This window comes from Myotis lucifugus, unplaced genomic scaffold, assembly GCF_000147115.1.
Source record: "Myotis lucifugus unplaced genomic scaffold, Myoluc2.0 scaffold_29, whole genome shotgun sequence".
NCBI classification, from domain to species: Eukaryota; Metazoa; Chordata; class Mammalia; order Chiroptera; family Vespertilionidae; genus Myotis; species Myotis lucifugus.
In genome coordinates this window covers 2,429,356-2,444,391 of record NW_005871077.1, presented here as the reverse complement: position 1 = coordinate 2,444,391, position 15,036 = coordinate 2,429,356, and the positions used below count along the sequence as shown (strand labels likewise).

General features: G+C 44.8%; 1 protein-coding gene across 4 annotated transcripts in view; it reads right to left on the bottom strand.

Moving 5' to 3' along the window:
* Window positions 1–15,036, bottom strand: part of SVIL (supervillin) — a 154,326-nt gene that overhangs the window by 18,795 nt on the left and 120,495 nt on the right. For all 4 annotated transcript variants that reach the window (XM_023752192.1, XM_023752193.1, XM_023752194.1 and 1 more), the window contains 8 exons: window positions 12,436–12,608; window positions 10,363–10,518; window positions 9,072–9,208; window positions 8,317–8,464; window positions 8,043–8,188; window positions 6,060–6,235; window positions 3,319–3,463; window positions 2,662–2,938 (listed from right to left, as the gene is read on the bottom strand). In XM_023752192.1, the coding sequence (XP_023607960.1) occupies window positions 2,662–2,938; window positions 3,319–3,463; window positions 6,060–6,235; window positions 8,043–8,188; window positions 8,317–8,464; window positions 9,072–9,208; window positions 10,363–10,518; window positions 12,436–12,608 (1,358 nt within the window). The remainder of the gene's footprint in view (window positions 1–2,661; window positions 2,939–3,318; window positions 3,464–6,059; window positions 6,236–8,042; window positions 8,189–8,316; window positions 8,465–9,071; window positions 9,209–10,362; window positions 10,519–12,435; window positions 12,609–15,036) is intronic.

Sequence of the window (15,036 nt, the reverse complement as noted above, 5' to 3'; positions counted from 1 at the left end):
TCTATTTTCCGGTGAGAAAACCGAGGCTCAGAGAGGTAAAGCAACTTTACCCAACTTGCAGAGCTGGTATGGAGGGCCTGAGAGAAGATTCAGACCCAAGCCATATGGCTCCAGGGCCCGTGACCTTCCCTCTAAGTGACAGGGCCTCCTTATGAAAGGGAACATGGTTTCAGTGCCCAGCTCCGCTCTCTCCTAGCTGTGTGACTCCAGGTGAGTTACTTAATTTTGGTGTCCTGCTCCTTATCTGAAAAATGAGCACAAGGACAGAACACATCTCATGAGCTCGCTGTGCAGACGCTCAGCTGGAGGCTAAGGTAAAGCCCCAGTGTGTATGTGTGTGCTGTGTGGCCCCAGGACCTGCAGCCCAGCGCTGGGCACAACCCTGCACAGCCTCCTGCCCCACCTTCCCACTGTGGGCAGTTGCCATCTCAGGGGACTGAGCTCTCCACCTTAGCATGAACTAGTTGCCTCTCCCTGTCTGCGCCCCATTGTCACTTATAATATACTAGAGGTCCCGTGCACGAATTCGTGCATGGGTGGGGTGTGGGAAGTCATCCATTGTCTTCTCTATCAGAGGGGTGTGGACAAGGATCCCGGAAGGCTGGTGACCCTTGAAGCCCTGGCAGGCTGTGCACCCACTGTTAGTCCAGACAATGGTAGCTGAAGCAACTTCCCCATTTATTATTATGTAAATCCTTGCTGATGGGCTAGTCTGCCTGTTACTGGAAATTGCCTGCCTAAGGGCTATGCTATGGGTGTATCCCAAACCAATAAAAGGTTGGCAAGGCCTGAGCACCAGTGGAAGTCCTTCCCCTTGAGTTGGACTTACCCTCCTGGCCCCCCAATATTTCCAAATTATCTCTTGTCTCTTCTCGTTCATTTGTGTGCGGCTCCTCTTCCAGATCCTGAACCCTGAATCACGTGGGACGTGGGGGGAACAAACATTTACAATAGTGGGGTCCCTTGGCTTGGCTGGCGATTGGGGCTGATTGGGGCCATCTTACCCAGTCCCGATGGGGCTGATCTGGGCCGGCTGGCGGAACCATGGGAGGTTGGCTGTGGGAGCCCACTGACACCAGGGGGCAATTTTTTTGGTCGTAACAATTCCCTTAGGCATATATATTTGTGTGTAAGCATATATATATGTGTGTATATATAGACTAGAGGCCAGGTATATAAAATTTGTGCATGGGGGGGTGGGAAGGGAGGTGTCCCTCAGCCTGGCCTTCACCCTCTCACAATCCGGGACAGTTTAGGCCTGATCCTGGCCTAAACTGGCAGTCAGACATCCCTCTTGCAATCCAGGACTGCTGGTTCCTAACCGCTTGCCTGCCTGCCTACCTGATCGCCCCTAACCATTCTGCCTGCCTGTCACCCCTAACCGCTTGCCTGCCTGCCTGATCACCCCTAACCGCTCACCTGCCTGCCTGATCGCCCCCAACTGCTCGCCTGCCTGCCTGATCACCCCTAACCACCTTTGTCTTGGCCCCCACACTAGGACCCAAACTTCCCTCCTCTGGCTGGCCGCAGGAAACTGGGACCCGGGCTTCCCTCCCTCTGGCTGGCCAAAGGCACCCGGGACCCGGGCTTCCCTCCCTCTAGCCAGCTGCGGGCACCTGGACTCAGGCCGGCTTCGCCCAGGCCAGCCTACAAGCATCCGGGACCTGGGCCGGCTTTGCCTGGGCTGGCTGCAGGCACCCAGGACCCGGGCAGGCACCCAGAACCCCAGGTAGCGCTGCCTGGGTGGGCTGCAGGCACCTAGGACCCCGGCGGCGCTGCCCAGGCCCCAGCTTTGTCAGGAATGACGTCTGGTCTATCTGGTCTAATTAGCATATTACCCTTTTATTAGTATAGATACCTCTTTAAAGGCAGGGTCTGCATTATTGACTTGTTCCCTATAAAGTCTCTAATACACAGTAAATGCTGTGCAGTTGATTTAAAGCTTTATTTTTGATAAATTAAGAAATCAAATGGTTCTAAGTCTACAGGTGTTTAATCAGCAAACCATGTGGAGACAAAGGGGACCCTTTGTAAGGAGGTGACTCAATTCTTCTGTAGTTGAATCTCGAAATCAGAGTTGTGACATAAACTCCCTGCTGAATGGGTAGGGAGGACGGACACTGAGCATAACATGGATAAGGATACTTTTTGGCAAAGAAAAGGGATTCTTTCTCCAGAGTCCACTCACTGTCCTTCCTCAGAAATAGCTTCTTTCACTTTAATACATTATTTTTGTGCATGTATTTGCTAGAATGTTACACCATTTGGTTTCAGTTCTAAATCATCTACATATGCTTTACTTAACTACTTTAAGCAGCATCCAATCCACATGTCAAATGTCATCTGGAGGCAAATGATCACTTGGCTAGAAAACCTCTGGGGACAGGGCAGGGGAGGGAATGAAGTTCCTGGAAAAATCCCAACATGCAAGTTTCTTCTCTGTAAGGGAAAGTCCCGGATGTTAGCAGTACTGGGCTGTTAGGAATTCATCTACAGGTTTACTAAGTGGTTCTCAAAGCGAATGAGTATGCTGGCGCGCCGCACCCACGCAGCCAGCATGAGACATGGCGCCCAGGAGTCGGGCTCCAGCAGCCCTGCGGCTCCCAGCCTCGGTGTGGGGGCTGGGCCCGTCTCAGCTTGAAGAAAACGTAAGTCACTAACCTGCAGTGCTCACCATGTACTTCCACTTGACCACATAGGCGTCCCCTTCGTGGAACTGCCCAATGCTCTGTTTGGGGAGCCTGCTATAGTCGAATTCGAGGATATGCCAGACATCCACCGAGACACTGGCAATCTCAAAGTGCCTGCGGTCATCCCCTTCCACTAGGCCATAGCCACGGCCCACATTCACCCCGTCCAGCACAGTGCCAGCTGTCGTCTGGGGCACTGGCACCATCCGGGTCACATCATATGGCTTGACTTCAGCCCTAGGATCTTCCTACAGGGAACATAAAATGTTTGATCAGTTGCCTATTTTTCCAGCCATTTTGTCTCACACTCCATGCTGCTTCACTGTCAACCAGATAGTGTAAGAGCACAGCTTTCACACTGTGTCCCAGGGCATTGAACTGCAATAGGGAAAGGCTGAATTTATGGGAAAGACTTGGGGAGGCCTGAATATCTACCCCACCATAGTGAGCGGGACATCCATAAACCCAAAGGTGCAAACAAGGCTATTTTCACTCTTTGACTAGGAATATAGTAGGAAACTGGTTTGCTGTTCTACTAGTAAATCCTGGGAAGTCTTTTAGCTTTCAGGCCTCTTTTGTTGGGACCTAACCCAAGCCCTGAGGTTTGAGACCTGGCCACTCGGAATACCTTCTGCTGGGCAAGTTCACTGGCGTTCTTCTCATTAGGTCTCTTCAGTTCAGTCCAATCGAGAAACTTTTCTTTGAACAAAATAGTCTCATTGTGTTCTGTAAGTCTCCCAAATATTGCCCAATCAGGCCGCCCCTGTCCTTTTCTGCAGGTAGGTAGGTGGGGGTGCAGACAGGAAAAGAGCCATGGTTAAGCCATGATAAAACAAAGGAAAGGAATCTAAAACAAACACATGTGGTTATTGGAAAAAAACAAAACAAAAAACACCCAAAATATATAAGTAGTATATAGAATGGTTTGTTCTTTCTTATTTTACCAAATAAATGACATTTTATTATTTTAGCCCGAAGCCTTGCAAACCTTTGTGTCCACAGAAATAGGAGCTGAAATGCAATAAGGACCACGTCAGAACTGGACTTTTCTTGCATCCTAGCAAGTTCTCGTGTTTGGGATAGCCCGGGGGTTGTGCACTAGGCTGGGAGCAGGTGAGGCAGGAATTACATGCATATCTTCCTGGCCTCCTTCATGCCGCCCACAGGCACCTCAGCTGCTCACCAAGTTTCTGTAAAGTGGAATAGATGGGAGTTCACCTGAACGCTATTATTTTAAGTCATGTTACAACAAACTCTCCAGTCTAACTCTCCTCTGTTACTAAACTGAACATAATTTCATATACCATGAAGTTAAGGTTTGCATATTTATTTCTAGGCCCCTGGACGTGACAGTAGGCAGGGAGAGCACAAGGACACAGGGAAGGAAGTGACACAGCCCAATCTGGAGGTCTGTTTCTGTCTCAATATCTCAGAATGTGAACCTGTGCTTGAAACAAAAGGTGACCGAGAGAAAGGTACTGGCATACCTCAGAGATACTGTGGATTGAATAAAGCAAGTCATAATCTTTTTGCTGGTGGAGGGTCTTACCTTCAATGTGTAACACTCAACATCTGTGAAGCGCAGTGAAATGAGGTATGCCTGTACATCTGAGAAAATACATGCTATGGAGGGTCCAGCCCTAAGAAGGTGCAGGCATTTCTCATCCTTCCAAGTCAACCATTGGTTGCGAATTATGACCAGGATGCATATGATGCCTCAGGCAGTGCTCACTGGGCCCTGCTGTGGCTCCTGTTTTGGACCAGACTATAGCTTCTGGCCCAAAGGCACATCACAGAGGCTGCCTGTCTCAAAGGAGACCAAAGCGGGGTGCAGATACTGCTGCTTCATTCTCCCAGGGGACTTAAGAAACCAAATATCAGCAATGATGGAAAATGCAGGACTCTTTGGAAAGGCTGTGGTCTTCATCAGAAATGTCTGAATGGCTGTCTTTTATATAAATTTGACTCTGCAGACTTGGTAAGATGCCTAAGGAAATGCACTCGATGTAAGCTTTAGAAACGTATCTTTTAAGTTGTGAGGTTGCACACATACGAGAGGGAACAGGCCTCAGTGTGACAGTGGGAACAGGAGTGGGAGCAGGTGTGCTTGTCCCCATCTCTACGAAACACACTATCCAATTGTGCTAAGTCATGACACCTCAGTGGTTTCAGCCTCCTTGTTTCTTAAGAAGGGCTAGATGCTTAATCTTGGTGCACCTTAAAATGTCTAGAAAGCTTTTAAGACATACTGATACTGCACACAAATTGAAAACACATCTCTGGGGCTGGGGCTGACACATGCATTTTTTAGAAAAACTCCTCAGCTGATTCTGATCTGGCAGATGTTGAAAACCAGGGGGCTGAGTGCTCCCTCAGCTGCTTCCAGATCTGTAGGCATGTCACTGCTAAATAGGAATTGTCCATGATACGGATTTTATGCCCCCGCATTGTATTTTTCATTTATTATACTAAGTAAAAGATTCTTTTAGGCCTTCGCTTCTGTCTGTAAAACGCTAGTTATTACAGTACTAATTTTAGGTTAAATGTGATTAAAAAGATTTGAAAACTTTTCACCTTATATCAACAGAATTTTTAATAGTTTCTATTTGATAATAATAAAATCAGTAACTTGATTTTAAAACAGAAAACTAGGTAGGAAAGTTGAAATTTGTATACTAGTTCAATGGAAACCATTAAAATGCAGTTGTGTGATACCTATGCACACCTATTTCTATGACACACACTTCTTTTTTTTCTAGTTGTTAAGAAAAAAACAAGCCCTTTGCATAAAGAATTATTTTTCTTATGATCACATTTCTTTGAGTTTGTGCATATTCTTAGGATTTGCCAAATTACTTTTAAAAGTCCAGTATGCTGTAGAAAATAATATTACAATCATTATTTTAATTCCATATCATCCCCCTCCTTCTGAGAGAAGGCATAAATGTCACCTACTGCCAAATAAATGATAAACCCTGGAATTCAAGAGCCATGCCGGGAGAGTGTGAAGTTAGAAGGAAATGTATTGCTTTTAATGGCTGAATTCCAGACCCTGGGAAGTTTTCAGATCAACATGTAATTTGTTTAAACAATTGCTATTCATCTGTCAATAGCACCTGGAATGCTGCAGGTGAAAATAATTTGTTCACTTCAAGACATGAAATATAACAAACATCTTCCAGAAGACATCTGTATTTCTGTATTACTTAGGCAAAAGCTAAAGAAATGTTCCTTTGTAAATATTCATGGTACTGCACAGCAGTCATTTCTGAAAACAAAAACCTATGAAGAGCAACAGTAGCCAACTGGGGTGAGAACTGAGGCCCCTGAGGGAATCTGCTCGCTCTACATGAGAGATCACAGGAGTACCTGGGAATAAGTGTATTGCATTCTCCAGGATCCAGTGGGTTAATGTCACAATTCTCATAGTCAAAGGTTCCATTCCATAAGTGCTTTGCGAGCTGAAATGCTATTTTCCGTTGTGCCAATGTAACTTCTTTTCCATGCCACACGTAAACTTCACTACCAAAATCAAACACCAGTACCTGGGAGAATGGCACAGAAGAATTTATTAACTTCAAGGATAAGCTCCAGTTGAATCAGGCTCCCTACTGACAGTGAATCAAATGGGTGATGATACGAACCCAGGTGGAGCAATCAATACAAACACAAAAAGATAACAAGATTACCAGCTGGAATTTCCAGCCAGCCTCTACCTGATGGGTAGGATTCTGTTTCATTGGCCTAAATGCCCAAGTTAATGTTCCCTCCTCTAAACTCTCAAACCACCCAAAACTTCTGATTTAGCAGAGTTAAGGCCATCTTCCTATCATCCTTCCCTTTTCTCCCTTTCCTCCCTCCTTCCCTCCCTTTCTTCTTCTATTCATTCATCTAGTATATACAGGTTACTTCATATATTCCAGGCACAGAGATGACAGGTGTCATCTCTCCTCTATATAGTTCCAAGACCCCCAAGGGCAGAGACCATACCATACTTATATTTACAGTAGGGTTTACTCTTTGCTGAATGAATACATGAATGAGGTACTATCTCTTATTTTCAAGCCTATGGTTTGTTCTATTCTTTCTTCCTAGAATAACGTCTCCCTTCATTTCCAATAATCCAAATTCTACTTAATTTTAAACAAGGCTCAATTTCACTTTCTCTTTAAAGTTATTCCTGATTATTTCTGTGACTGTTTTTCCCCCCATTTAAATGCCCATACAATCAATCTAGCTTCAGATTACAGTCTTTATAATACTCTTCTATTCAATAAAATTTTGAGTAGCACTTTTTCTCTCAACACTTAGATTACTTACTTAATGGACCTGGTAAAGTATGTAAGTATGTATTTAATATTTAGGGGGTGAGAGAAAAAAGGACATATAGAAAGAATATATATATATATATATATATATATATATATATATATGCACACACACACACACACACACACACGTGTGTGTCCCGGTGCACGGATTCATGCACATTGAAAGGAAATTAATTAGAAGAAATATTTCACTATTGCTATTCGCCCTTTCTCTATAATAGAAGTGTCAACCAAATTCACAATTGACAATGACAGATGGAAATACATGCATGCAATTGGCGTCAGCGCGAGCTTTATATATATCACACATGCACGAGTCAACTTAGCCTTTTATATATATATATATATATATATATATATATATATATATATATATATATAATTCCTGAAACTTAAGGACTGAATAATATTTTATTTAATTTTTATACAAAAATCAAGAGGTAGGGTATATATATATATATATACCCTATCTAATAATAGACAAACATGGTAATTGACCATACCTTTGCTACACCTCCCATTGGCTAATCAGCGTGATATGCAAATTAACCGCCAACAAAGATGGCAGCTAATTTGCATACTGCAGGCAGGGTGAGCCAGCGCGAGCCCCCATCCTGGCCCCCGTGTGCCGCCTAAGCCCCGCCCCAAGCTGGGACCCCCATGTGCGGCCCTGGGCGGTGGGGCTTGGCGGTGAGATTGGCCTGAGGAAGCCCTATTCTTGCAGGAATATTTCTGCAACGGGCTTCTAGTACACACACACACACACACACACACACACACACACACATATATAGCTTAAAATAGAAAAAGCTTCAATAATTTATTGAACCTCCTCTGAACAATATTCTAAATTCTATATTAGTAATCAAGATGGAAGTAATGGTTGGAAATTACAAATGAATATCCTTTCAAAAGATGTTACCAATCCACAACAGTACTGACGATAGCTAGCATTTATGGGGCACTTGCTATCTATTTTATTGGGCAGCCCTGTGCAGACTGCTCCGCCCACTCCCTATACCTCTTTTGATTGCAGAAGGGAGCACTTTGGGATTTTCCCCCAGAAGTCGTCATCAGGAACAAGCTTGTCATCCACCAGACGGTAAGTGCAGTTTGTTTCTATTATGGCTGTTTCATACAGTTCGTCCTCCTTTGGGTCTCCAGCAGCTTTGGGATACGAACAATGAGAGGGTATTACATTAAATGCTGAAATGGGGCTGGTTTAGAAGGATGAAGTAGGGGAGAAGAAAGGATATTTAAGTTTTGTCATTCTCTGAAATACAGTAAACTCTTACATTGGTAACTGGTTTGGCCACCCAGAAGCTTCCAGAAATCTTTGGCTGCATGAGTGTGTGTATTAATTCCTTCTTCAATAGTTTGGATATAAGTAGCTCTACAACCAAGTTCCCTCTTTGTCTGAATTAAAGTTGCAAGTTCTGAGGCCTGAAAAAAGGGAGGAACACCATTATCTGGGTAGACAGCCTGTGGCTAGCTGGAGAGGCACACTCTGAAATCCAAGACCAGAAATGGTGTGTGTCTGAAGGAAAACCTGGTGTCCAGGAGCCCAAGGCACTGGTGGTTGAATATTTTCAACAAAATCAAGAAAATGTAACTAAACAATCAGAGGTATCAATTCTTTAGAGCTACAGTTTTTAATATTCAAATTCAATAGATCACATAAATTGGTAAAAACTACCTGTTCTCTCGACTTTCCCCCATGAGATCCTCATTCACTGGGTCTTGAGCAGGATTTCACAGGGACCTGGGATAAGCAACTTTGAAGTGATGTGCCAGTTCTTTTTTTACACAAGAATGAGAACAAAACCAGGACTTCAAACCTGGAGGGATAGGTAACAATCCCCCTAAATTACCACACGTGAACACCTAATGAAAGCTTGTTTGAGACACGTTCAGAACAATATCTATCTCTTCTCACGCAAATGAAACTGGGCACTTGAGAAGTTTTGCAATCATCCGGCAACTGGTAGAAGATTCTGTCAGTGTATAAAGGAGATGCTCAACTAAACTATTTTATTTTTCAGATACCAACCTTTGCCTTTTCTATGACATTTGCAAACTCTCCCACCCACAGGAAGCAGCAGTGGGGAGAGAGCAGGAGGAAGCAGTCCCCGCTGTTGAGTGACGAAGCTCGAGGTTCCACCAGTCTTGTCTGCACATGTCTTCTTCCTGAACACAAGGCAAAGAAACACCATCTCCCAGAAAGGAGAACTCTCCCAGCCACAGGAAGGACCAGAAAGTGCCCCATCTGAGCATCGCTTTCAATTCTAAAGAGTCTGGCCTATTTATACTAGTTCCCATGACTGGGAATGACAGAGGGGGATTCAGAATGACAGCATCATAGATTACGTTCCTTTTAGTGCCTTCCCAGATGCCACCATGTCCTCTGGACCACTGTCAGTGCCCTGTTACAGCACATATATGGGTTAGTTGGGGTTCCTTCCTCCAGGAAAAGACAGCACCATGCTCCTTTCCCTTGTTCACTCATCTCCTAGTCTCCGCAGGTGAAAGTGTGCCTTTCACAGCTTCTGCTTCCTCCAGAGTTTTTGGCTGGGAATTCTTAGGGGCATCAGCCTAGAGGCAAGCACTGCCTTGTAGATCTTCCTACAATCACCCTGACAGTGTCATCTCCGGGTTATAACCAGAAATAGAGGCTGGTTATGGGAGCCTGTCACTGGGAAGGACAGTGGACATGCACAACATACAAGAGACCCTCCCAGACAGAGGAGATTTCAGCTATCCTCTCCTGGTGATTAATCTTGAGCAGTTGCCACTGGGACACAGCCAAATCTGCCCTCACAGCCCAGAGCTAGGTCTCCCTTGCTATGGATAGAAAGGGTGATGAAGTGGAATCCGGGTCTACCTCACTTGCTCTGCTTCCTCTGTATTCCTTCTCCAAGGATGCACCTCTCTCCCTCTGCCCTGCATTGACTCTTGTTTGCCTCAGGGAGGCAACTGTGTGGAGAGAACACTTGACAACTTAGGGGGTCTGGTAACTGCCTGACAGTGTGTGGCAGGGGCCATGGGGCAAAGGGGGCAGCTGCCCAAGCTGTTTCTTAAATGGGAGAGACCTAGGTTCAATGCTGCTCAACAGCTGCTGACCACAGGCACATTACTAACCCCCTAAGCCTCAGTGGTACGCCACCTCATGGATTTTATGAAGCTTACTTGAGAGGAGGAAGTTCAGCACCAGGCGCACAGCAGGTCCTCAAAAGCATGAGGTAAATTCCCTTCCCATGACAGGCAGTTAAGGGCAGTCAGGACCCCTGATGCTGCCTGACTGAAGCCCCAGCCCAGATGTAACTCCTCCTGCTCTTACATACCTTTGATCTGCAACAGCATCAGCTTCTTGTAGGGCACTGCGCTGTTGTTAGAATTCTGTTCTGTTAGGTTGACGCTTCGCAGACTGACGCTGCTGAAGTTTTCTTTACTGGCTAAACCTGCCAGGGTGACTTCTGAGAAGTTGGAGTTGGAGGACACTGGACCGATTGAATAAAGAAACAAGGAAAGCAAGATGTTCAGGTGAAATGACAATGTTTACAATCAGAAATTATTCATAACCAGCTATCTTTTTCTTTTAAAGTTAATCCTAAGGGGGAGAACATACCCAAGTTTGATTAACTATGCAGAGCAATGCTTAACCCCTGTATTAAAAATTCAACACTGTATTGAAAGTATAAACTGCTGTTGACAAGAGTCACACCTCACCATGTAAAGATAAGCATTGAGTGACAATGTGGCACAGCTACTTTGGCATAAAATGAGGAGGTGGACTCATTTGTTGAAATTCCACTCAAAGCTGTTATAAATTCCTAACAATGTTGAGATGTTGAAAATGCATTCTCAAGGAAGACTGTTAGATGTCTTTCACCAAAAGCCTTTATTTTCTACCAAAAATAGGAAAGCAGGCATTGTATAAGGGATGGTTAATTTACAATATTTTTCTGGAGGCAAAGTGATAAATTACTGATCTCCTGAGGTCCTTTGCTTTCAACTTAAGATTGTAATAACAAGATGCTGAGTTTTCATGTGGACCAACAAACGTATAGGTGCCAGTCACCACAAAGACATCCTTGGCACCCCATAAAGGTGGAAATAGAGGAAAGATATATAAGACTTGTTCCAATAAACCTTCATTTCTCCAACTCATTGTTTTAAAAAAATGTATATGCTGGAAAGAAATTCAGAAAAATTATTTTGCTAGGATTAGGTTCTAATACTGAAGAAATATAACACACCTTGAGAATTGATGTGGCACAGTGATTCTGAAATATACTTTCTGAGTAAACCAGTTATGTTGACAAGACTCAATCACTTTATTTACATACTATATTTCTAAGAAAAACTTTAGGAAATTGGTTTATGAGTGCTATAGGAAAATAAAAATTATATTCAAAATTGAAGAATATTCAAAACAGCACAATTATGTATGTCATTATCACTACCAAGGAAACCTCTGTTTCAAAACTATGAAACTCCACCTTACTGGGCAGGTAGAAGCAGGGCAGCACTGTCACCAATGAGGACACAGCCTGGAGCCTACCTCCTCATGCTCCTGTCACTGCCCCTCTCTACTCCTCCCTATCCACCCAGCCCACATCCCATCAAAAACAATTTGCAGAGCACTGGTTTGTGCATTAATTAATAATATAAAAATCTAGGATTAGGCAAAGCAGTGATTTGGCACATTTTTCCTTGAGAGATCAAATGATTTCCTCTTGAATAAGATTAAGTGGAGAATTATTCTGTTTGGGCCCTACAGAGCTGACAATGGGGTGAATTACAAAGTCCAAAAACATCCTTTTCCTCCAATCTCTTGGAAAAATTGCAGCAAATCAGGGTAATTTGAATTTTCCAATTAACAGATGCTTAATGCTATAAGAATTCTGAAGAAAGCCTTCACATTCTACACAGATTTTCTGCAGGTGTGCACGTGTGTGCACAAATTTACTCATTTTTATTTAATGGGTGTCTTATGAGCACTATTATTGGCCGTTGCAAGGCAGAAAAAGGAGGATAAAAATCACCACATCACACCTTGGCCAGAATGCTCAGTGGTTAGAGCATCAGCCCACACACCTAAGGGTCTTGGGTTCAATTCCTGATAAAGGGCATGGACCTGGGTTTTAGGTTGAATCCCAGGTCCTGGCCAGGGCACATGCAGGAGGCAAGCAATCAATGTGTCTTTCTCACATCGATGTTTCTCTCTCTCTCTCCTTCTCCCCCACCCTTGTAATCTCTCTAAAAATCAATGGAAAAAATATCCTCAGGTGAGGATTAACAAAAAACTATATATTAAAAAATAAAACAAAATGTGCACCCTCAACTGTTAAAAATATGTCACCACATCACCAGTTCCCAAACACAGAAGCAGGTTGGTGGTTCCAAATACTCACTCTTTTCTACTTTCATCCGTTTTGACTCCATAAAGGCGACATTTAGTCTCTGCTCAGTATATTCCTGAAGGAGGTCTTCTCTTGCTGCCAGCATTTTCAGCGGGTTTTTGGAAGCCTGAACCCGGCGCTTGGGTCTAACTGCACGCTTGTGCTCGGCCACAGAAGACGTCAACCTGAGGAGCAAAGCAGAAATTTGGCCTCGGTCTATAATAACTAACTCCTGGCCTGTTGAGGTTTTCTGACCTGGAGCAATGGGCTCCACAGTTTTATTCTCTGATTTCATTATAAATCTTACAACTCTTCCTCCTGCCTGCCACTCTCCTGACATAAAGTCATAGAATCTTGGGGATGGAAGAGAGATTCAAGGAGAGAGTCATATAGTTTAAGAATTCAGACAATTCCCAATGCCCCCACTCACCCAACCCTGTGGGCTCTGCCTGAAAATCATTAGTCCCTAATGGGGCAGCTTATCCCACTCCTACATAGCTCTCAAGGGTAGGAAGTTCTTCCCCAACCCTATATACCCACAGACCCGTTCCATCTCTGCCCCTAGTAATAATACACATATCTATGTCTTCTGTTACTGGCAGGAATTTACATCCAGCCATTGCTTCTCCATTTTATTCTCTTTCCTCCAGACTAAACTTTCTTTTCACAAAATAATTTTTCAATTCCCTCACCAACTCTCTCATAAAGAGTCTCCTCACAACCCATTGCCCCCCTCCAAAAAATAACTACTATTTTAAAAAATAGATTGAAATAAAATAGGCTCACAAAACCGGCTATGACTGCTACACATTCACACAACTCTGGGGCAGAAGATCAGACACAGGGAGGTGGGTGGACCCAGTCACATGACTTCCCAACAGATTCCCGATGCTGCTTTCAACTTCCAACTGCATAAGTGTCTGCAAGTCTTCTTTATATATAATATTATTGTGTGTGTGTGTGTGTATGTGTGTGTGTGTAAACATACACATATATTTAAATTATATATAATGATTTTAAAAAATTTAAACATTTGGGTTGGGAGAAGATTGAGAAATGGCTAAATAACCATGCATGCAAATACCCAAAATATTATTTAAATATGAGAAATGGCAAAATGTTAATTTTCTTAAGGTAGCAAATTAACTAAAAGAAACATATTGAAACATGCAACAAATATATCAGGAGTAGCTTAAGGAAAAATTTATGATGACTACACAGACTTAAGGAAGAGACTGACACTCTGATAAATTTGTAGGAAATAGATAAATGTGGCCAATAGCTGTGGGTTTACCCTGTCCAGGGTATTTTCCCTGCTTCTGGTAAGAGCACCCTGACTCTCCTTTGGAGGACTCATATCTCTTTCCATCCCCTGACTCCAACCCTGGCTCAGGATGGGATCCAGAGACCAGCTCTGGCCAATCACTGTCTTGCATCTCCTTGGCCACAATGATTGCTTTAGGGATAGACTCACATCCAAGAAAATCAAGCCTGGAACTTCTGCTGGAACTACTGGGAAGAGAAGCTGCCTGTGCTGGAATGGCCAAGAAAGAGCTGCCTTCGACCCCATGGTCACAGCCCAACTGAGAGTGAAGCAACCCAGAGGAAAGCAGGCAAGAGAGAAACCACATTCTGAAAGAATCATAAACCATAATCGCTTTTCTTAGGTGGCTTAGTCATGTTCCTGTGTGAAGACAGGCCCTTGGACATCCTGAGAAAACTCTCAGATCTACTGATTTTATAAATTACTAGAGGCCCAGTGCATGACATTTGTTCACTGGGTGGCAGGCTCGGGGGGGGGGGGAGGGGGGATGAGGTCCCTCAGCCCAGCCTGTGTTCTCTCACAGTCTGGGACCCCTTGGGGGATGTCCAATGGGTCTTTAGCGCTACTGTGGAGGCGAGAGAGACTCTTGCCACCGCCGCTGCGCTTGTCAGCTGTGAACCTGGCTTTTGGCTGAGCAGTGCTCCCCCTGTGGAAGTGCACTGACCACCAGGGGACAGCTCCTGCATTGAGTGTCTGCCCCCTGGTGGTCAGTGCTCGTCATAGCGACTGGTCATTCCACCGTTTGGTCAATTTGCATATTAGCCTTTTATTAAATAGGACTAGAGGCCCGGTGCACGAAATTTGTGCACGGGGGGTGGGGGATGTGTCCCTCAGCCCAGCCTGCACTCTCTCCAATCTGGGACCCCTCGAGGGTTGTCCAACTGCCCATTTAGGCCCGATCCCGGTGGGATTGGGCCTATACGGGCAGTTGGACATCCCTCTCACAATCCAGGACTGCTGGCTCCCAACTGCTCACCTGCCTGCCTGTCTGATTGCCCCTAACTGATTCTGCCTGCCAGCCTGATCAACCCCTAACCACTCCCCGGCCAGCATGATAGATGCCTAACTGCTCCCCTGCCAGCCCGATTGCTCTCTAACTGCACTCCCCTGTGGCCTGGTCCCCCCAACTGCCCTCCCCTGCAGGCCTGGTCCCCCCCAACTGCCCTTCCCTGTAGGCCTGGTTCCCCCCAACTGCCCTCCCTTGCCAGCCTGGTCCCCCCAACTGCCCTCCCCTGCAGGCCTGGTCCCCCCCAACTGCCCTCCCCTGTAGGCATGGTTCCCCCCAACTG